Below are 22,707 nucleotides of genomic sequence, written 5' to 3' on the forward strand. Positions count from 1 at the left end.
CTGAGCACCATGAAGTGTGGAAATAATATTAGTTAATGTTCATTTAGCACTTCCCGTGTGCCACGTTCATTTAGATTCTTTTACCTGTTTCTCACAGCTACCCAACAAGGTAGGTGTTATCCTTGTTGATACAGATGAGGACATTGAGGACCAAAGGGAGTTTAAGTGACTCATTCAAAGGCCTACCACTAGCCGGTGGAAGAGCAGGATTCAGATTCAGGCAGTGAGCACCCACGTCCATGCTGGGGACCATTTTGCCATAGTGCTCTTGGAACTGGAGCACCAGCCTCAAGCCCACCTCTGCTATGACCAGGCTTCTGAGCCTCACTCACCTCCTCTGGAAAATGGGGATGGTACGTTCTGTTCTGTAGGCAGGTTGGAGAACCACAGGCACCCCACACCCCCTTGGGCCTGCCGCTCTAGCTTCAGCTCTCATCATTCCCCCCTCCACCCCTTGATGAAGCTCCAGCATGGCTGAACAGTCAACAGCATGACCTATGCTCTTACCACCTTCTCTGGGTTACCCTGGGGTCTGGAATTTCAGGTGAACCCAGCGAGATCATTTCTCGCTAAATTAAGCAAGGTTTGCCTCTCAGTTCAAATGGTAACGATAAATAAAGGCCTGCCCTGGCCTTAGCAGTATAGCATGGGGATTAAGAGGCTTTGGAGACCGGTGGTCCTGGATTCAAATTCCAGTTCTATTACCTTTACTGTGTAACCCTGGACAAATCTTGTTACTACTGTGGGCCTCTGCTTCCAAATGGGTAAAATGGACGTAGTGATAGTACTCAGAGGAATATATGAGGACCAACGAGAGAAAGTGTATAAGGCACGATGAGCTCCAAAACATGGTAGCTATCTTTTTTAAAATCATACTATATATTGCAATTACATTGAGCACAATTCCTGGTTCATGGTTAGCGTTCAATACATAAATGGATAAATGTTTACCTGTCTGCATCCCTCATTACCTATGAGTTTCTTTTTTTTTTTAAAGATTTTATTCATTTATTCATGAGAGACACAGAGAGAGAGAGAGAGAGAGAGAGAGAGAGAGAGAGAGAGAGGCAGGGACACAGGCAGAGAGAGAAGCAGGCTCCATGCAGGGAGCCTGACGCAGGACTCGATCCCGGGTCTCCAGGATCACACCCTGGGTGGAAGACAGATGCCAAACCGCTGAGCTACCCAGGGATCCCTGCCTATGAGCTTCTTAAGGGCAGGAAATATTTCTTTAAAACTTTGTTTACTGGGGCACCTGGGTTGGCTCAGTCGGTCTGTCGTCTGCCTTCAGCTCAGGCCATGATGGAGCCCTGTGTCCAGCTCTCCGTTCAGCAGGGAGACTGCTTCTCCCCCTCCCTCTCCCTCCGTTCCTCTGCCAGCTTGTGTGTGTTCTGTCTCTCCCTCTCTAGTAAATAAATAAAATATTTAAAAAATAATAAAAACAAATAAATAAAAATAAAACTTTGATTATTATTTTTTTCTCAGTTCAACTTAATAGAAACAATGAAAGATTGAAAGTGGAGCCCCACTGGACACCTCAGTTGGCCTGCGCCATAGCACAGTTCAGGCCATTCTCTCCAGGGGAAGAAAGGTTGGCCTCCCCAGCCCCTGCTGGAAAGGCCTGTCCTGTCCCATACCACATCTGCGCTGAGTCTGAAGCCTTGTGTTTTAAGCATGACAGCAGTAGCAAGGAGATTTTGTTTTCACGGCCACCCACTGCAGCCCAGCCCGAAAATGGCCCAGTACTCGCTTCTGCTAAGAGAAATATTTTTTGCTCTTCTGGACACGAGGCTTGATGGTATCACTGCCAGGCTTCCAGCCAGGTGGGTGCACTTCCTCATGTTCCTCAGTGAACTGGGAAGCCTAAACTAGCCTCAGCATCTCATCCACAGACCAGCTGACAGGAAGGTCATTCACGGTGATCTGCCAAAGGATATTTTTCTCATCAACAATAAAGAGGCCCCTGAACGAGATGCCTTCATCAGCCTTTAAAATTCCATAGTCCTAAAAAAGAGAGAGAGAGAGAGAGAGAGAGAGAGAGAGAGAAGACCATAATTCTGAGCGATGCTACACCTGGAGGCTGACACCAAGGGAATGTTCATGGGTCCCAGTCCTTCTTCTTTCTTGGGTGTGTTGATCCATGCCAAGTGATAGAAATGAGAATCCACAGAAGCACCAATCACTTGGTGAGCTTCTTCTTCTTCTTCTTTTTTTTTTAAAGACTTTATTCATTTATTCACGAGAGATACAGAGAAAGAGAAAGAGAGAGAGGGATCCCTGGGTGGCGCAGCGGTTTAGCGCCTGCCTTTGGCCCAGGGCACCATCCTGGGGACCCAGGATCGAGTCCCACGTCAGGCTCCCTGCATGGAGCCTGCTTCTCCCTCTGCCTGTGTCTCTGCCTCTCTCTCTCTCTCTCTCTCTCTCTCACTGTGTGCCTATCATAAATAAAATAAAATAAAATAAAATAAAATAAAATAAAATAAAATAAAAAAGTAAAATATTAAAAAAAAAAGAGAGAGAGAGAGAAAGAGACGCAGAGACACAGGCAGAGGGAGAAGCAGGCTCCCTGCCAGGAACCAGATGCGGGACTTGATCCTGAATTCCGGGATCATGCCCTGGGCCAAAGGCAGACACTCAACTGCTGAGCCACCCAGGTGCCCCGACTTGGTGAGTTTCTTAAATTCTTCTGTCCTGAGCTTGAAAGCAATGGTCTCTGTGGGACACACAAAGGTGAAATCAAGAGGGTAAAAAAAGAACACAATGTGTTTGCCTTTGTAGTCAGGTGGTGTGATGTCTTTGAACTGGCCACTTGGCATAATAGCCACAGTGTGGCTTTGAAGGTGGGGACAGGGGCACCTGGGTGGCTCAGCAGTTGAGGTTTGAGTGTCTGTCTTTGGCTCAGGTTGTGATCCCGGGGTCCTGGGATTGAGTCCCACATCGGGCTCCCTGCTTGGAGCCTGCTTCTCCCTCTGCCTCTGTCTCTGCCTCTCTCTCTCTGTGTCCCTCATGAATAATAAATAATAACCTTAAAAGTTGGGGACAGGATGCCCAATTTTGGCATTTCCTGAGTACATCTTGCTCTGGACATCTCTGAGACAGAACACACACCAAAGACCCTCAGGAGGGATCCCTGGGTGGCTCAGCGGTTTAGTGCCTGCCTTTGGTTCGGGGCGTGATCCTGGAGTCCCAGGATCGAGTCCCATGTCGGGCTCCCCGCATGGAGCCTGCTTCTCCCTCTGCCTGTGTCTCTGCTTCTCTGCTTCTCTCTCTGTCTCTCATGAATAAATAAGTAAAATATCTTTTAAAAAAATAACACCAAAGACCCTCAGGAAGAAGGTGCTTTATTTATTTATTAATTAATTATTTATTTATTATTTATTTATTTTTTTTTATTTGCTTTATTTATTTTATTTTTTAAAGATTTTATTCTTTTTTTTTAAGATTTTTATTTATTTATTTACGAGAGACACAGAGAGGGAGAGAGAGAGGCAGAGACACAGGCAGGGGGAGAAGCAGGCTCCATGCAGGGAGCCTGATGCGGGACTCGATCCCGGGTCTCCAGGATCATGCCCTGGGCTGCAGGCGGCGCTAAACCGCTGAGCCACTGGGGCTGCCCTGCCTTATTTATTTTAAATAAATTCTACACCACATATGGGGCTTGAACTCGCAACCCTGAGATCAAGAGTTGCATGCCCTGCTGACTGAGCCAGCTAGGAGCCCATAGGGCAGGAAACATACTTTATTTTTGTGTCCACAGTGCTGAGCATAGCACCTAGCACATGGGAGTGCTTAATAAATATTTGTTGTTTGCCCTAAAGAGCTCATGGATCTGGTCAGCTGTCACATATGGTGCTAAAATGACAAAGTACGGGATCCCTGGGTGGCGCAGTGGCTTAGCGCCTGCCTTTGGCCCAGGGCGCAATCCTGGCGACCCGGGATCGAATCCCACGTTGGGCTCCCAGTGCATGGAGCCTGCTTCTCCCTCTGCCTGTGTCTCTGCCCCTCTCTCTCTCATTCTATGTGACTATCATAAATAAATAAAAATTTAAAAAATTAAAAATAAAATAAAATAAAATAAAATGACAAAGTAAAGGCTGATAGAGAAGTTGATAATGGGGAATCAGCTGACTAACTGAATCTTAGTATTCTCTCTCTCTCTCTTTTTTTTTTAAGATTTTTTTTTTTTTTGACAGAGAGAGAGCACAAGTGGGGGGGGGCAGCAGCAGAGTGAGAGGGAGAAGCAGACTCCTCCCTGAGCAGGGAGCCCGGATGCAGGGCTTGATCCTAGGATGCTGGGATCATTATTCTTGCTTCCTGATATGACATTATGGGAAGTATTCAGTACTTTACATGACATATTTTTTTTTACACGACATATTTTTGTCTAAAAAACTGAACCTGAATCAAATCAAGCCTCTAGATGTGAGGACCATATAGGATAGAGGGATGTGTTACATGACACTTGTGAGGATGCATTCAACCAAATACAAAACATAAGACATCCAACAAGACAGGGGCGTCTGGGTGGCTCAGTTGGTTAGGCGTCTGCCTTTGGCTCAAGTCATGATCCCAGGGTCCTGGTATCGAGTCCTGCTTGGGCTCTCTGCTTAGCAGGGAGCCTGCTTCTCCTTCTCCCTCTGCCTGCAGCTTCCCCTGCTTGTGCCACTTTAATGGTGGATACATTTCATTATACATTTGTTCAAACCCTGAGGATTTTAATGTAGACTTTGGGTGATGATGAAGTGTCAGGAAGGTTTACCAATTGTAACAAATGTACCACTCTAGTGGGGGGATGATGCGGGGGGGTGGGGGCTATGGACGTGTAGGGGGCAAAGGGTATTTGGGAAATCTCTGTACCTTCCTCTCAAATCTGCTGTGAACATAAAACTGCTCTAAAAAATAGTCTTAATTTAAAAAAAATGCAGGGGTGAAGAGACAATATTTAGCACAATTACAGTTGACAAATTACAAAAATTGCAAAAAATAATTATTGGAGCTAGATGATAGCTACGTGGTGTTTAATTCTACTCTACATGGTATGCAGTATACTATTTTCTTTTGTGTTTGAAAGAAAAATGTTTTCTGCAGACGTGAGTGGTTGAGCTCCAAGGGGCGGCACCCCTCTTAGTTACAGTTACCGTTATTTTCACAGGCAGCTGAAGCTGGGCATCCAGCTCCCTCCCCTGGGTGCTGGCGGGCAGCCCCGGGCAGAGGTTTCAGGAGCCCCCTGGAGCAGCTCGTACAGAGCGTGCTCTCCCCACCATGGGGAGCTTGATCGCCTGCAATCCCTAGCAATTTCGATTTCCCTGGGATTCCTCTCCAGCCAGGCGGGGGTTAAGCTCCTCTCAGAGAGGCTTGGGGCCCTCTGAGTACCATCATAACCACCCCTTTACCAGGAGATGAAAGGGAGGGGACTGCCCAGGTTGTTAATCATTAGCCAGCCTCTTTTCTGACCAGTGGCCAGGACACCCAGGCGACCGAAAGTTCATCAGAGGCACACCCTGCAATAAGGAAATCTGCCCTTCTCATCCCAGTGATGGACGCTTGGTTAGCACCAGGGACTAGGGCTGTCATCCACTGGGAGAGGCACCCAAAAGGCCTCTGGTCAACCTTCCTTTTCGCTGTAGATAACCTAAAATTCTACCGTTAACACTGGACTGGCCCCCAGAGACCTCTAATCTCAAGATCTTGATTCTTCTTCCCCTCAGTTGAGAAGCTAATGAATGCAGTGGCTCCTATCTCCTTCACTGACAGGGTTGCATAGAATCTCAGGGGGCACAGGTACCTCCCAGAACCCATCCACAGACACCACCTTAAGAACCCTGGGCAGATGGGATCCCTGGGTGGCGCAGCGGTTTGGCGCCTGCCTTTGGCCCAGGGCGCGATCCTGGAGACCCGGGATCGAATCCCACATCAGGCTCCCGGTGCATGGAGCCTGCTTTTCCCTCTGCCTGTGTCTCTGCCTCTCTCTCTCTCTCTCTGTGACTATCATAAATAAATAAAAATTAAAAAAAATAAAAATTAAAAAAAAAAAAAGAACCCTGGGCAGAGCTTACCAGATCCAAATGTCTCATTCCTTTGAAAGAAGCCCACCTAGAGCCCTCTTTAAAATGCAAATAACCCCTGTGAAGGTTGAAAAGACTAACAGGCCTGTCCTGTCCCTGCACCAGCCCCCCAGGAGATTGCCTAAGAGATTTTAAGGGTAGGGTGGGGAAAGCAGAGCCTGGGAGTGGGGAGGCTGCATAGGGCTCACAGTTTGGTCTAGAACTGGGAAGGGAATGTATTGAGCCAAGAGTTCTAATAGCTAACTCTATAGAGCGCTTACAAGAATCTTTGAATTAAGTGCTAGCAGCATCCCCATTTTATGGATGAGGAAACTGAGACTGGAAAGGATCAAGTGACATACTCCCCAGCTAGTGGCAGAGGGGAATGTGAAGCCTCCAGCAACTTGAGATCAAAGGCCATCAGCAGTATAGGCCATCAGCTCCTTTGATCCTCACAAAGGGGAATCATCTCTTTAAAAAACAAAAATTATTTATTTAGTCATGAGAGACACAGAGAGAGGCAGAGGGAGGAGAAGCAGGCTTCATGCAGGAGCCCGAAGCAGGACTCGAGAACTCCAGGATCACTTCCTGAGCCGAAGGCAGACGCCCAACCACTGAGCCACCTAGGCATCCCGAAGAATCTTTTCTTTAAAAAAATAGATTTATATACTTATGGGGGGGGGGGGCAGAAGAAGCAGGAGAGAGAGAGTCCCAAGCAGACTGTGCTGAGTGAGGAGATCCATGAGGGGTGTGACCTCACAAACCCTGAGATCATGACCTGAGTTGAAACCAATGGTGGGATGGCCAACAAACTGAGGCACCCAGGTGCCCCTGAGGGAATCTTTTTTTTTTTTTAAGATTGTATTTATTCATGAGAAACAGAGAGAGAGAGAGAGAGAGAGAGAGAGAGAGAGAGAGAGAGAGAGAGGCAGAGACATAAGCAGAGGGAGAAGCAGACTCCATGCAGGGAGCCCGATGTGGGACTTTATCCTGGGACCCCAGGATCATGCCCTGGGCCAAAGGCAGACACTAAACCGCTGAGCCACCCGGGCATCCCTAAGGAAATCTTTTTTGATGGAAGAGGAACTGAGGACCATAGTCATTCAGTGCTTCACCTCCAACCCCTGAGTGTTCCCACCTCACTCTGGACAGTTGAGAGTGGCAGCCCTTCACTAGTGTCCCCTAGAGCTTGAAGGACTTTCTGAGAAATCTGGAGAGAGTGTCATGCCAACCTGTTTTCACTGCCCCTAATTGTTTTCTAAAATCCTTTTTATTGAATTATCAGAGTGTAATGGAAGAGTCGATGAGAGTTGCTTTGGAGTTACAAGGCCAGGCCTTGCTGGGTGGAGAAAAGCAAAGCCCTAAAGGCTCCCTGGGCCGAGCAATGGTATAAAATATGTATTTTTACATAACTGGGAGAAAGAAAATAAACGGACAAGCTGCCCCATGGGGGAAACGCCTCTTTCTGTATTTCCATTATCTTGTTTAATGCACATTCGGTCAGGAGCCTCAGTGGGAAAGGAAATACTGGAGCCCTTTCCCTATGAGCCTCCTAGTGGGTTAAGAGGCAGAGAGAGCCAAAATTTAGAAATCCAAATGGCCTGGGCGTGTACTTAGAAACCCATTAAAACTGAGGGGCCAGGGGTGGCTGCATGGCTTAGTCCGTTAAGCGTCTGCCTTTGGGTCAGGTCATGATCACGGGGTCCTGGAATCCAGTCATGCATCGGGCTCCTCACTTAGTGGGGAGCCTGCTTCCCCCTCTCCCTCTGCTGCTCTGCCTGCTTGTGCTCTTTCTTTCTTTTTTAAGATTTTATTTATTTATGAGAGACACAGAGAGAGGCAGAGACACAGGCAGGGGGAGAAGCAGGCTCCCTGCAGGGAGCCCCATGTGGGACTCAATCCCGGGACCCCAGGATCACAACCTGAGTAGAAGGCAGACACTCAACCACTGAGCCACCCAGGCGCCCTGTATTCTCTCTTTCTGTCAAATAAATAAATAAAATCTAAAAAACAAAACAAAACCAAATCAGAAGGGACAGGTGGGGAAACCTATTAAACCTGAGGGGACAGGGTGGGGGGGGGACAGGCTGATTCAAACCAGCGTCTTGGTTTTCAACAACGCCTCTCCTCTCCTCTGGGTTGAGAAAGTAGCCTCAGGGAGCTCAGATCCCCCCCTCAGCTCTGGGTGAAGTATTCTAAACGCGGCCTTCCCGTGAAGAAGGGGCCAAGGAGGTGGTCCTTTCCAAAGAACAACCACCACACCGACATTTACTGAGCGGGTGCTACCAAGTGCCAAGTATTCTGTTCAGTGATTTTCTTGCATAGCTTCCATCAACCCATTTATACAGATAAGAGCACTTAGCTGCCCAAGGTCATGCAGCTGGTGAGCAGCTTACTTCACACAGTGTTTTGCAGTTCCGACCATGACCATGCGTGGGGGATGAAGGGAAACAGCGTCCTTGTCAGGGTAGCCAAACTGCCCAGATGCAGCTGGCCCCTGGCCGTCAGACACAGAAGCTATCTGACCTAACATTTGCCTGTCTATTCTTTTTTTTTTTTTTCTGATTCTAAAATTATTTTACTAAGGACAGAATTCTCTAGGGAAGGCAGTGATGGCAATAGTGTGGTGTTAAGATCCCCAATCTGGGGATCAGAGACTTTAGGCTCTAATCTTGGCTTTGATATTGACTTGCTATGGGACATTGAAACTTATCTGCTAATAACAGGTTTGGATGATCTTTAAAGGGTCTTTTCCACCAAGGACAAGTGGAAAGCCACAGTTCCAGCTCCCAGACGATCTTGGGTTTACATGAGATGAAGCTTATAGAAGAGTCCTGGAATCAGAGGGAGGTGGGTTCCGGTCCTCCACCACCTCCTCCTGGCCTCCAATTTATAGGTCAGTTGCCTGGCTAACGAATCAGGAATAGTAACAGCTCTTGGGGGGGCACCTGGGTGGCTCAGTGGTTGAGCCTCTGCCTTTGACTCAGGTCATGATCCCAGGGTCCTGGGATTGAGTCCCACATGGGGCTCCCTGCAGGGAGCCTGCTTCTCCCTCTGCCTGTGTCTGGGCCTCTGTCATGAATAAGTAAACAAAATCTTTAAAAAAAGAAAAAAACAGCTCTTGGTTTGTTTTGAGACGGTCAATGTTACTGTTACCATCCTTCACATCGTTACAGAGCTTTTATGGCACAGGAAACCTTGGTCTTATTAATTGTAGGGCAACCTCATAACAACATAGGGAGGGGTTTGGTGATTATTCCCATTTGGAAGGTGGAGAAACTGAGGCTTTGAAAGATGAGTCCTATCCAGTGGTTTGATTTGCACACTCACAGTCTCTGGAGACCTGCAGTTAGAAAGACAAAACTCCAGGCAGCTGGGTGGCTCAGTCGGTTAAGTGACCCACTCTCTTCTGGTCTGCTCAGGTGGTGATCTCAGGATCATGAGATAGAGCCCCGCCTGGGTGCTTGACTCAAAGCCTGCTTGAGACTCTCTCCCTCTCCACCTCCAAAATAAATCACTCTTTTAAAGAGAGGGAGAGGGCGCTGGTGGGGCGCCTGGCTGGCTCACTTGGTAGAAGGAGCGACTCTTATTCTCTGTGTCAGGAGTTCAAGCCCCACCAGGAGTGCTGGGCCTACTTTATTTTTTTTTATTAAGATTTTATTTATTTATTCATGAGACACACACAGAGAGAGAGAGGCAGAGACACAGACAGAAGGAGGAGCCTGATGGGACTCGATCCCAGGAGCACGACCCTGAGCGGAAGGCAGACAGACGCGGCCGAGAGTTGGGCCTACTTAAAAAAAAAAAAAAAAAAAAAAAAAGTGTGGCGGGGGGGGGGATCCCTGGATGGCTCAGCGGTTTAGCGCCTGCCTTTGGCCCAGGGCGCGATCCTGGGGACGCGGGATCGAATCCCACGTCGGGCTCCCTGCATGGAGCCTGCTTCTCCCTCTGCCTGTGTCTCTGCCTCTCTCTCTCTCTGTGACTATCATAAATAAATAGAAATTAAAAAAAAAAAGACAAAACTAGTTAAAGAGTTAAAGTCTTTTCTGTCCGGAGTATTCGTGAGCCTCCGGGTGCCGGGGAGCTGCTGTCCCCCACCCGCACTCTAGAAACTGCGGGGGGCGGGTCCGGGCGCTCATTGGCCGCCGGCCGCAGGTGCAGCCGCAGCCAATCGGCGGCGCGGGGGGCGGGGCCTCGCGGCTCACCTGGCGGCCGGACGCGGCCCCGCTCAGTGGCGTCGGGCGCTGCGGGCACCTGTGATTCGCGGAAGTCCTGCCGCCTCGCGCCGCCTCGCGCCCGGCTCTCGACCCCCGCCCGCCATGGGCCCTCGGTACGGCGGCGCCCCCGCGCTCCTGCTCCCGCTGCTGCTGCTGCAGGTACGTCGCGTCTTCGGGCTCTCGGGGGACGCCGCACGCCCGCCGCACGCCGCCCGCCGCGTCCCCTTCCCCTCTCTCTCTCGTCCGGCCTCCGCTCTCCCGTCGCCCCCTCCTCTTCCGAGAAAGTTGAGTTTCCAGAGAGGCCTGGAAGCTGCGCGGCGCTCTGGGCTCCACCGAGGCGGGAGTGGGGGCGGCCGGGCGGCGGGGTGGGGTGGGGTGGGGTGCAGAGGAGGGGAGGGGGGAGCCAGGTGTGGGGGGCGAGCAGCGGGGTGGGGTGGGGTGCAGAGGAGGGGAGCCCCGGCGCGGGTCGGGGGGAGCCAGGTGTGGGGGGCGATCAGCGGGGTGGGGTGGGGTGCAGGGAGGGGAGCCCCAGCGCGGGTCGGGGGGAGCCAGGTGTGGGGGGGCAGCCTCGCTGCGGGCGGGCAGCAGGTTGGGGTCGGGTGCAGAGGAGGGGAGCCCCGTGCGGGTCGGGAGGAGCCAGGAGTGGGGGCGACCCTGCGCTAAGGAAGGGGAAATCCGCGGAAGTAAAAGCACCTGCCGTGTAGGAGAAAGCGAGGTAAGCGGGTAGGGAGGCGGCCCTGCGCTGGCAGAGGGCTCGGGAGGTGTCGGGGCGCTGGTGCCCGCGAGGAGCCAGGCTGCGCAGGGGGGCGTCCCCGGGAGAAGGGAAACGAAGTGGGGAAGAGCGAGGACGCCTCCGGTGGAATTAAAGAGGAGACGGGAAGGAAAGGGAAGGACGTGACCCGGCAGCCCCTCTCCCCGGAGGCCCTGGGGGTTTGGCCGCAGCAGGTTTCGGAGGGAAGGGGTTTGGTGCGGCGCCTGCCCCGGGGGTTGGGGGTGGGGGTGGGGGTGGGGGTGGGGGTGGGTCCCGGTGGGGGTGGGGGTGGGTCCCACCCACGACGCCGACGCCGGGAGCGAGGGAGGGGCAGCGCCGTTGGTTTCGGTCTGGGCAGGAGGGGACACCCCCCCTCCCCCCTCCCGCCCTAGGTCACCCCGGTTTCATGCCTCCTGCCCTCCTCCTCCAGGTCCCATCGGGGCTCTGCCAAGAGCCGGAGCCCTGCCGCCCTGGCTTTGGCGCTGACAGCTACACGTTCACGGTGCCCCGGCGACACTTGGAGAGAGGCCGTGTCCTGGGCAGGGGTGAGTCTCGAGCTGAGTGGGGTGGGAGCAGGAAGGGTCTGAGAAATTGCACTGCCACACCCCTGAGAAAGCCCCTTTTTCCTGGTTCAGATGATGACCCGTTGGAGTTTACCCAGACGGAGGTACCCAAACTTCTAGGCTGGTTGAGGGATACCCTTGCATGGCCCGGCTGGGGAGGGGGCCTTTACTTGGAGGCCTTCTCTGCACCTAGAGGGACAGTCTGTCACTTGAGACCGCAGACACCTGATGTAATTGCAGGGGCGGGGAGGGGCACCACAGTAATTCCCATTTTGCAGCTAAGGAAATGGAGGCTTGGAGGGTGGAGTCCCTGCGCCCAAGGTCAGGGAGCAGCCTCCGTGGCAGGCCCAGGTGCCGAAGTGCACCATCTCAGTGATGAAGTGCCCTCCTGGTTACCAGGTTGTGGCATTTGCACAAAGAGGTGAAAACATTTAGGTGCAGGTACTATTCCCCTTGAGGAATAATGTTTTTGTTTTATTTTTTTAAAGCCTGATAGCTTTGACTCAGGGAATGAAAAGGCACACTATGTATTTCGGGGCGGTATCATTGTGATCATCAGGATTCTAGAGTTTGCTTTAGTTCACTTCACTGTGCCTCAGGAGTGAGAGAGCAGGGAAAGCTTCTGGTTTCATTGATTCCCAGATGCTTATTTCTTACCCAACAACTTCTCCTTCCTCTTGATTTTAGTTGATTGGGTGAGTATGGTAACTATAAAACACTTTTTAAAATGAGAACTCACCCATAATTCCCAGAGGAAATTCACTGCATTTATTCTTCCAGTCTTTGGCCGCGTGAAAACTGTAGCAATCACACTGTTGTGTGAAAATTGTTTGAATTTTGGAAGCTGTTCCAACAGTGGGCGGCATTTTTTTTTCCTTCACAGAAACTGCAGCTTCATTGATTAAACATATTTGCTTTTCTGAGGCCTGTGTTGTGTGGAGGTTTCTACTGAGTCAGAAAGAAAGTGTTTGACTTTCGCAGTGGGTCCACCATTAGTCAGTGGTTGATACTCTGCACCCTGGTGCTGGGCACCCAGGAATGAATTGAGGAGACACAGGGACACTCCAGTCCCCTGTTGGTCTATCACATGAGAGCAGATTATGGAGAATGTTCCAGGACCCACTCAGAGGCCACTGTGGGACATAAGCATTTAGGTGCCAAAGAATGTGGGTGGCCTGCGATGTTTTGTTGGGTATCAGTGGGCAGTGAGGACTGGCTTCTTGGAGAAGGCAAAGTTGACCCAGCCTTGAAGATTGAGGCGGGGGTTAGAAACCCGGAGTGTGAGTGCTTGTCTGTATATGGGGGTGTTCCAAGACCAGCGCAGGACACTTTGTTTTCCAGCACCAAGTATTTCGTAGCTCTAAATGTGGGGTAGTCTAATTGCCCCTGCACTTGCCTCACACCCCCCCCAACCTCCCACACCCCACCAAGTTGTTGGTCTGACTGACCAATATATGATTATTACCATTATTATTAATAGAGGCACCTGTTCCGTTTTGAACCAGACTCTGGGGGCAAGTGCTTCCTTTTACCTCATTTAATATTCGCAGGAGCTTTATGAAGGTCCAGGCGCTGTTGTTACTGCCGTTTTGCAGGTGAGGGAAGCTGAAACGTGAAGCAGTTGAGTAATCTGTTCAGGGATGCGCAGCTGGTCTTCCTACACTTCTCTCCTCAGTAATCTCAAAAAAAGAGAGACGGTGGCTGGAGAATTAGTGTCCATTAGTGAAGTACCTGTGGTCTTTTTTTTTTTTTTTTTTTTTTTTTTTTTTAAATTTTTATTTATTTATGATAGTCACAGAGAGAGAGAGAGAGAGAGAGAGAGGCAGAGACACAGGCAGAGGGAGAAGCAGGCTCCATGCACCGGGAGCCCGACGTGGGACTCGATCCCGGGTCTCCAGGATCGCGCCCTGGGCCAAAGGCAGGCGCCAAACCGCTGCGCCACCCAGGGATCCCCAGTACCTGTGGTCTTAAGTGTGTGCCTGAGAGAGCAGAGAGGTTGACGTGGCACGACCCCAGGAGAGGAGACCCCAGGAGAGGAGGCGGCGGCGACAGAGATGGGTCAGGCCAGGTGGGAAGAGCAGGACGTCTGCAGCTGATGTTCTTGGTGACGGAAGCCACCTCTGCAAGCTGCTCCCGCCGTTGGCTTCAGTTTCTTTTTTTCTTTCTTTTCTTTTTGTTTTAAATATTTTATTTATTTATTCATGAGACACACAGAGGCAGAGACATAGGCAGAGGGAGAATGAGGCTCCATGCAGGGAGCCTGATGTGGGACTCGATCCTGGGACTCCAGAATCATGCCCTGAGCTGAAGGCAGACGCTCAACTGCTGAGCCACCCAGGCGTCCCGGTTTCAGTTTCTTTATATCCAAGACCCACCCCATTCAACCAATTTTCTGACATGTCACTGTTTTGGGCCTTCTAACCAATCCAGTGTAGAAGTGCATGCGACCTCAGAGAACTGGCTTTGTGATTTTATTTATTTATTCATTTATTCATTTATTCATTTATTGATTGATTGGCTTTGTGATTTTAAAAAGGCAGCCAGGATTTACGGTGGTGGCCTTACTCTTGGGACAGCCTAAGGAAACGGAGGGATGTGACATGAGGACCTGGTTTAAAGCACTGACTCCACGAACACTGCTCCATGGAAGTTTGAGAACGAGGAACCTGTTACTTTTTGTCTGCCATTGGCCATAGAGTGTTACAAATAGGGTTTGACCAAACTCGGGACCCTGAGGGTGGTTTGCTGGGGTGAATGTTGTACTCTATGGGATGGTTGACCCCATAGTCTCAGTCTTGTATTTATTTCATTGGTTTCTCTCCAGGTTCTAGAATGGAGAATGTTTTAAAAAACGAATGACTGTAAACTGGTTCTCTAGAGTTTCTGATTATTTTTTCTTTTTCCAACACAAGCTGGTTTAAGAAACCCAGGCTATTGGACAGTTTGGGGCCTAAGAAGTGTCAGAGTGCCCTCAGCTTTAAGATGATCGAGGTGTGGGAGGGGAAAAGCAGGCAGGGTTTTAAACTGATGGCTTTCTTGCTTTGTTTCCTCCACCACTTGGCTTTGGGCAAACAGGGTTTATGTTTTGGGTTGAGCTCTGGCTCCTTGATGGATTGACCTAGCTCACAAGCATCCACTTGTGTACATTAAATACATCCATTTCCCCTTCCTAAAAGATGTGCTGAAAGGTGGTAGAAACAGTGTGCAGACCTCCTAATTAAACTGGGCTGGAAAAAAAAAATAGAGAAACCTGCTCTGATAGCTCCCTTACATCATCAGATTTCCTCTCCCCCGCCCCTCAAACTCACTTCCCCATTACTCATCTGTGGCGAGGCTTGATGCGAGCTCACTGAGGAAGGAGACCTGGATTCTCCTGTCCTTGCCTTTGTCTGGGAGAAGTGGTGGCTTCCCACATACTTCCTAGGTAAGGAAGTCTGGCTCCTGATCCCCCAGACCCCGCCCCCCCCCGCCCCCGGGGGCCTGCCTGTTTGCTCTCCGGGGCTTAATATTGGGCGAGTCTTTTCTTCCAAAATGCTCACCTTGGTGTCTGTTACACACTCCCTCCCAGGCGTAGCCCCAGATAAGCCAGACGCTGAAGCAATCAGCTCTCCCATCTCCCAGGAGCTGCCAAAACCCTAAAATCCCCAAGAGGCACTGTCACAGTTCACACTTTCTGGGTTTCCACTCTGCCTCAACTCCCATCTCCTTTCAGGGCTTTAGGCTTTCAAGGAGGGGAATGAAGTCTCTATGGCTGGTCAGTGATAGTTCGCACACCTGAAAGATCCAGGTTTGGGGCCCCTGGGTGGCTCCGTCGGTCATGTGTCTGACTTCGAGATGAGGTCATGATCTCAGGCTCCTGGGACTGAGCCCTGCATAGGACTCTGTGCTCCTCAAGGAGTCTGCTTGTTCGTCTACCCCTCCCTCCACTGTGTGTGCACACTCTCACTCTCTCAAATAAAATCTTAAAAAAAAAAAAAAATCCCGGTTTGCCTTCCAGCGCCTAGCTGTGTGACCTTGGGTCCCCACTGAACCTCAGTCCCCACCTGTGAATTGGGGGTGTGTGTGCAATAATACTCAGTGGTTTGTTGTGAGACGTAAATGTGCATGTTCGTTTATTTGGCTAGGCGGTAAGCAGGAGTGCCAGCCCTGCTAGACTCTGGGGTTACGGTGATGAACGTAAGCCCGCAGGTGCGGGCTGAACACAAAGCAAGTGAGATGATGTAAAGAACAGCAAAGATTCATAAGATGGTGCCTCATATTTCTTAGGGACCGAGTAGGCACTCAGAAATTTTAAACAAGTGAATGACTGAATTAATATTTATTACCCCTCATACATTCTAATTTTCCCCCCTCTTAACTCTTTGGCCTCAGGCCAGCCCTAGATGTTGATTGAAATGGATTGGTTTATTTATTTATTTTTATTTTTTTTTAAATTTTTATTTATTTATGATAGTCACACACACACACACACAGAGAGGCAGAGACATAGGCAGAGGGAGAAGCAGGCTCCATGCACCAGGAGCCCGACGTGGGATTCGATCCTGGATCTCCAGGATCGCGCCCTGGGCCAAAGGCAGGCACCAAACCGCTGCGCCACCCAGGGATCCCTTTTCTTGCTAATTTAAGTAAATTTACCTTTCATACATCCCAGCTCATGCTTGCTGCTTTTGGGAGGGCTTTAGCCTCTTTTTTACACATTTCCTCTTCCCTTTCCTTCCTCTTATCTGCCTCCAATCCTCCATATACCACCCCATGCCCCCCCCCCCACCGGTGGCTCTGGAGGCACATTTCCTCATTTACAAAGTTCTTGAGTCAGGCTGCCTAGATTGAAACCCAGGGAATGCCCCTTGCCAGCTGAAGGAATGTTGGCCAAGGACTTTACCCTCTATCTAAGCCTTAGTTTTCTCATCTGTGAAATGGGCATAATAGTACCAGGTGCTAAATGAATATTAAATATTAAAGCCCCTGGAGTATTTGGTGCCTTCCGTTTGAGTCTCTACTGTGTGTTTTACCTTTGGTTCAAACGTTAGCCCTGCTCTCCCTCCCACCCAGTAAACCAGCCAAACCAGTTTCCTCACTCTCCCTGCTTCTGTGTTAAAGCAAACACTGCTCTGCAAACAGTGACTCGACCAAAGTGCCCTTTGCTAGGAAAGGCAGTTCTGTGGTGTTTTCTTGCTTGCGCTGTGTAGTGTACCTGGGTGGGGCTGCCTGTGGACCGGCTCAGGAATATTGTTTGCAGTTGGTGTGGGAGGAGTGGGGCAGGGAGCAGCTGGGGATGAAAATCAAGATGACCTTGAACTTGTCAGCTTTTTTTTTTTTTTTTTTTTTTTTTTTTTTTTTAAGTGAGAGGGCAAAAGCATGATGGGGAGAGAAGGAGAGGGAGAAGCAAACTCCCTGCCTAACAGGGAGCCCGATGCAGATTCAGGCTCATGTGGGCTCTATCCCAGGATCATGACCTGAGCCGAAGGCAGATGTTGAACCACTGAGTCACGCAGGCATCCCTTCTGTTTAGTTTTGAAAATTATTTCATGGGGTACCTGGCTGGTTCAGTAGGTAGACCATGTGGTTCTTGATCTCCTGACCCTGAGATCAAGAGTTGCATGTTCCACCCATTGAGCCAGCCAGGTGCCCTGGGTTTTCTCTCTATATATTTATTTCCCCCTTTATATTCTTTTAGTGGACAAATCATTCACTTGGTTAATGTGCAAAAGTCTCCCTATCACCCCGACCCAGGCAGTGTCAGAGGTGGGGCTCCAGTCTTGTACTTTTATCTTCCAAAACCCATGCTTTCATTGTGCCCCTCTTGTGCCTTGTGGCCAAACTGCATCTCCAGTGGGACCTAAGTCACCTTTCTGAGGGTAAGGACTTCCGTCCTTCCTCTTGGGAAAGGTGTCTTTATTATACCTTTTGTATCTCACTCATTTTAACTGTGATGCTGGAATTCAGCTTCTTTTGTTTTCAGAGGGCTGCTTGTCTTTGACGTGTGGGCAGTTTCCAGCCTGGTTCCCTTTTAACTCCACTTCGAAATGAATGTTCTTGGAAGTGCATTTCTTTTCCCTTCTGTCTGCAACTTCGGTCCCTGGAAATGCAATTCAGTCAATTCAGTTGGCATTCGGAATTATGGGTTGGGAGGGAAAGTGTCCTAATCTGACTGAGGTTCCAACTCAGGCCCGACCTCTCAGGAGACCCAGATAATTCTATTCCCGCTAATCCTCTGAAAACTCCACCACACATTGGACCAGGACTTTTTCAAGGTGTGAGAGAGGTCTGGGCCCGGGTTCCTATGAGATCAGGTGTTCCTGCTGGGACCTAATGGAGCCTGTCTGGAAGGGTTGAACCTGTTCACTGTGAGCAAATCATAAACAGTGGCCAGCACAGGACCCTGTGGGATAATTGGCCAAGGTCTAGATAATAATTAGTGGGCTTTGTAATTAGGAAAGCTTGTAACAAGCCGAAAGCCTTTCAGATTTATGGTACCTGGGCAAGTTGAAGGTTAGGGAGAACACCTGTTTCTGTGGTTTGGCATCAATGTGCTCATACACCTCCTCTGTTCCCAGAAGAATTTTCCCAAAAGAAGTGTTAGTGTCTTCACTTAAGGTATTGCAACAGCCTTCTTTCTAGTCGCCTTGTCTCCTCTGCCCCTCCCCCCAATTTTTCTCTCCATCCAGCAGCCAAGAGTGATGGTTTTTATTTTTATTTTTCTTAAAGATTTATTCATGAGAGACACAGAGAGAGAGGCAGAGACACAGGCAGAGGGAGAGGCAGGCTCCATGCAGAGAGCCCGATGCGGGTCTCCAGGATCATGCCCTAGGCCGAAGGCAGATACTCAACCGCTGAGCCACCCGGGCATCCCAGGAGTGATGGTTTTTATTTTATTTTTATTATTTTTTATTTTTTTAAAAGATTTTATTCATGAGAGAGAGAGAGAGAGAGAGAGAGAGAGAGGGGCAGAGACACAGGCAGAGGGAGAAGCAGGCTCCATGCAGGGAGCCCAACATGGGACTCGATCCCTGGTCTCCAGGATCGCACCCTGGGCCAAAGGCAGGTGCCAAACCGCTGAGCCACCCAGGGATCCCCGAGTGATGGTTTTTAAAGTTGAAGTTAGTACAAATAATGAATAGTATGTTCTACACCTGAAACTAATAAAACGTATGCCAATTATACCTCAATTTTAAAAAATTAAGTTAAAAATCAAAATCCATCAGTGGCTCCCCATTTCACACAGAATGTAAGTCAAAGTCCTTTCTGTGACTTACAAGGCTCCCGTGATCTGCCCCCGCCCCTTGCCTCTTGTCATTTCTTCTTGACTGTATCTAGAATGTACCAGGCACACTTCTACCTCAGGGCCTTTGCACTGTCTATTACTGCTGTCCATGATACTTTTCTCTGATATCTGCATGCCTCACTCATTTTATTTTTTTATTTTTAAGTAAGCTCTATGTACAATGTGGAGCTTGAACTCATGACCCCGAGATCAAGAGTTGCTTGCTCTACTGACTGAGCCAGCCAGGTACCTCACAGCTATCTCATTTAGGTCCAACTTTTTGTTCACATGTCACCCTCTCAGTGAAGCCTTTCTTGAAACCCCTATTTGAAATAGTTACCCCTTCTCCTAGCACTCCCCTTCCTCCTTCTTTGCTTTATTTTCTACTGTAGCACTTTTCATTATCTAGGATACTATATATTTCAGTTATTTCTCCTGTCTATTTTCTGTCCCCTCCCAGTAGAACAGAAGCTCCAGAGGCCACAGAATTTCATCTGGTTAAGTTCAGGCTCTATTGCATCCAGAATAGTTAGTGCCTGGTACATATTAGGTACTCAGTGAGTATTTGTTGAATGAATAAATGAGGTTTCAGAGTGTTATGTATAGATCTATACATTTTTTGCGTGTTTAGAAACTATTCCGAGGTGTTTTTGGTTTTAAAGAAAAGATAGAACTTTGTCAGTATAAGCCATAGAAGGACATGAGGAGGGGACATTCCCAGGGCATGTGTCTCTGCTTGGCACTCCTCAGCTTCCCTGAGCCCTGCACACCCCTGGTGTAACCTTACCTAATTGTCTTGTCACAAAACAGCTTGCAATCTAGAGTCTAAAGGTCAGGGGAGCCATTTCTGCCCCACACTTCTTGGTGTAAGGAAGCACCAGATCAAAATCTAAACAGAGATCCGAGCCGAGCCGGCTGGGGCCATCTGTTTGGTTTCCTATTGTCTGGGTAACACCTTCCTTGAGTGAGACTCCCAGATGCACCCAACACCTTCTCCCTGGGTATCTGCAGTATCCTTTGGGGCCATTAATTGTTTAAGACCTGGTATCCATTTTTCGGGTTCTTGGCAACGCACAGAAGCCTGGAAGGAACTTGTGAGATGCAAAAAAAAACCCAAAAAAACCAAAAAAACCTCCCCAAGACAAAAATCGAAAGCCATCTTAATTAGCTCATGGCCAAGATACAAGTCTCACAACTCCAAAATCCATCTGATGAGTAAATATTGAGAAGGTATTGTAGGGCAGTGTCTTAGAAATCATTATGTAAGATATATTGTCACCCTGCTTTCAGGAGGGTAACTGTCTAATGCACAATTGCCAGATGTAGCAAATAAAAATACAGGATGCCCAGTTATATTTGAATTTCAGATAAACAGTGACTAATTTTTTTATTAGTACGTCCCATGCAATATTTGAGACATACTTACAAAAAAATTATTTCATCTTCTATTCTCATAAACAACATTGCACTGACAAGCAGTTACTCTGTGTCTAGATCTTCCAGATGCTGTCTCTCTCTTTTAAACCTCAACAACCAGTGAGAAGCAACAGTTGTAGCTCTGAGAGGCTAAGATAGTGCAAGTCCTGGAGACAAAGAGTAGAGCCTGGCTGGGTGTCGTGGTGCCTCTTGGACTTCAGAGCACAGCAGCGCCTGTGCTCTTTACAGCTTGAAAGGGCAACTAGCCAGATGGTCTGTGACCGGCCAGGTGAGGAGAGTGGGGGTGATTCCTGCTCTGAAGCTCTCAGGGGGAGAGAAGTCCTTCCAGATGATGAACTTCAGTCTGATCAGTGAACAAATTTGTGTTGAGCACCTGCCAACACTAATACTGTGTTGAGCTACGGGGGATCTAAAGGATCAAAGCACAAAAATCCTTGCCTTTCTGCAGCTTCCCTTCTAATCAGAGGAGACAGGAGGAGACAGCATGGTGATCCGTGGAAGGAGAAAAGTACAGGAGGAAAGGGACAGAACTGTGAGCGTTGGAGTGGAGGGGCTTGGGGGAATCCTTCCTAAACGACATTTATATGAAGACCCCAGGAAGTGAAGTGCTTAATAGATGTTAGGATTGGACTAGGTCTTTGAGGGAGCTGAACTTCCCACATTCTTTTAAGTCCATATTGGCCCATATTGGTGCCATTTTAAGTCCATATTGGTGCCATTTGAAGACAATTCTATTAAAGAGGCCTGGGTGGCTCAGCAGTTGAGCGTCTGCCTTCGGCTCAGGACATCTCAGAGTCCTGGGATCGAGTCCCGCATCCAGCTCCTTTCAGGGAGCCTGCTTCTCCCTCTGCCTGTGTTGTGTCTCTGCTCTCTCTCTGTCTCTGTCTCTGTCTCTCATGAATAAATAAGTAAAATCTTAAAAAAAAAAAGATTTAAGACAATTCTATTAAAAAAAATGCTGTTCTCTTTAAAGGTACATACTCCCAGTTGTGAAAATAAGTAAGACACAGGATCCACTGTACAGCACAGGGAATATAGTTAATAGTAGCTAACAACCTTATATGGTGACAGATGGTAGTTAGGTTTATCTGGTGATCTCTTTGTAGCCTGTATAAATGTAAATCACTATGTAGTACCCCTGAAATTAATACATTGTATGTCTGAAATTAATATATTGTATATCAGCTACACCTCAGAGGGGGAAAAAAAGGCTAATCTCTGGGCAGGTATTTTTCTAGAGGAATAATCCCGAGGGCTAATTGTCCCTGCATCTCCTTTAAAGGGTATCCGGTTTACACCAGGGTCTAAGGTGCTTTCCAAGGCTCCCGCTGGAGAAGAATAGGCTTCTAAATCTGTTTTGCTTAAGCTCTTCATGCAAGAGGGCCGGGATGGCCCTGAAGGCATTGAGGCCCCGGGGGGTGGGCTACACGCCTACCGGTGTCCCAAGACCTTAGTCAGAAGCATGCAGCTCTGACTGCGCCCTGGTCTCCCTCGGATTCCTCCTCTGTGTGTGGGAGGCTGGGAAAAGGGAACCTGATGACCGAGTTGTGGTGGGAAAGTCTTGCATTTTCTGTAACGTCACCCCCTGAGTCAGCCTGGGGCCAGGAGCCTGGGCGGACTGTAGCCTGGGCCTGGTTGCCCGGTGGGTGAGCCTGGATCCAGCGGCCACCCCGCCTCTGGCCAGGTTATCAGGATCCGGGCTGAATCCACTCGGACCCTCACCCTAGGACCCTCACCCTAGGACGGCGCAGTCCTAAATCCTGGGACACTGGCCCTGGGAGCGCTCTCCTCCTAGCAGGAAGACGGGCGTTTTGCAGAAATGACGGGGCTCTGCAGCTGCTGGGTGAAGTTCACGTGGCCCGCTTCATTACCGCCTCGGCTCCTGGGCTTGTAATGACTAAACTTTCTGGAGAATTAGAATTTGGGGGTGTACTTCCCGTACCTTCTGACTTCAGTCTGCAGGGATAAAGAAATGCTCTTGCATGCCTGGCAGATGGGTGTTTCAGAGCTTGTCATTAGTCTTTGATTGGGCAACTTTCATGTAAATTGCGCTGATTTTTCTTTGGACTTTGGAATTTAGTTATAATTTCTCTCTTTTCTTTTTTTCCTTCCTCCTTTCTGCTAATCCTCTCACCTGAACCGAGGGAGTACTTAAAAACTTTGGGAATTAAATATCTGGGAGGTGGTTCAGCCGAGGAAACTGAACTTCACTTACCAGGTGTGCGGTTGCACTCCCGGCTTCAGCAGAGATCTGACGTCAAGGTTGTGGCTTGAATCTTCAGCATTTATTTCTCTTTTATCCTTTGAAATGAAGGAAAGTCTCCTTGAGCCCCCTCCGGGAGTAAAGCTGATTTGGCGAAGGCAGTATGAGAAACAGGATTGTCTAGGTTCAACTTCTGATTCAACTCTTGGTTGCCATGGGACCTTGGGC

General features: G+C 49.1%; 2 protein-coding genes across 2 annotated transcripts in view; one reads left to right on the plus strand and one right to left on the minus strand.

Moving 5' to 3' along the window:
• Positions 1 to 1,863: 1,863 nt before the first annotated feature.
• LOC129497760 (peroxiredoxin-1-like) lies at positions 1,864 to 2,816 on the minus strand. Its single transcript, XM_055306880.1, has 3 exons — positions 2,651 to 2,816; positions 2,060 to 2,191; positions 1,864 to 2,006 (listed from the first exon to the last, which is right to left on the minus strand). Exons 1-3 carry the CDS (start codon positions 2,814 to 2,816, stop codon positions 1,864 to 1,866), a joined length of 441 nt encoding a protein of 146 aa, XP_055162855.1.
• A 7,429-nt stretch (positions 2,817 to 10,245) lies between these two features.
• The window catches only part of CDH1 (cadherin 1), a 75,416-nt gene continuing 62,954 nt past the window's right edge, over positions 10,246 to 22,707 (plus strand). The window contains exons 1-2 of the mRNA XM_055305017.1: positions 10,246 to 10,420; positions 11,443 to 11,557. Coding sequence (XP_055160992.1) covers positions 10,364 to 10,420; positions 11,443 to 11,557 — 172 coding nt within the window. The 5' untranslated portion in view covers positions 10,246 to 10,363. The remainder of the gene's footprint in view (positions 10,421 to 11,442; positions 11,558 to 22,707) is intronic.

This window comes from Nyctereutes procyonoides, unplaced genomic scaffold, assembly GCF_905146905.1.
Source record: "Nyctereutes procyonoides isolate TBG_1078 unplaced genomic scaffold, NYPRO_anot_genome, whole genome shotgun sequence".
Classification (NCBI taxonomy): domain Eukaryota; kingdom Metazoa; phylum Chordata; class Mammalia; order Carnivora; family Canidae; genus Nyctereutes; species Nyctereutes procyonoides.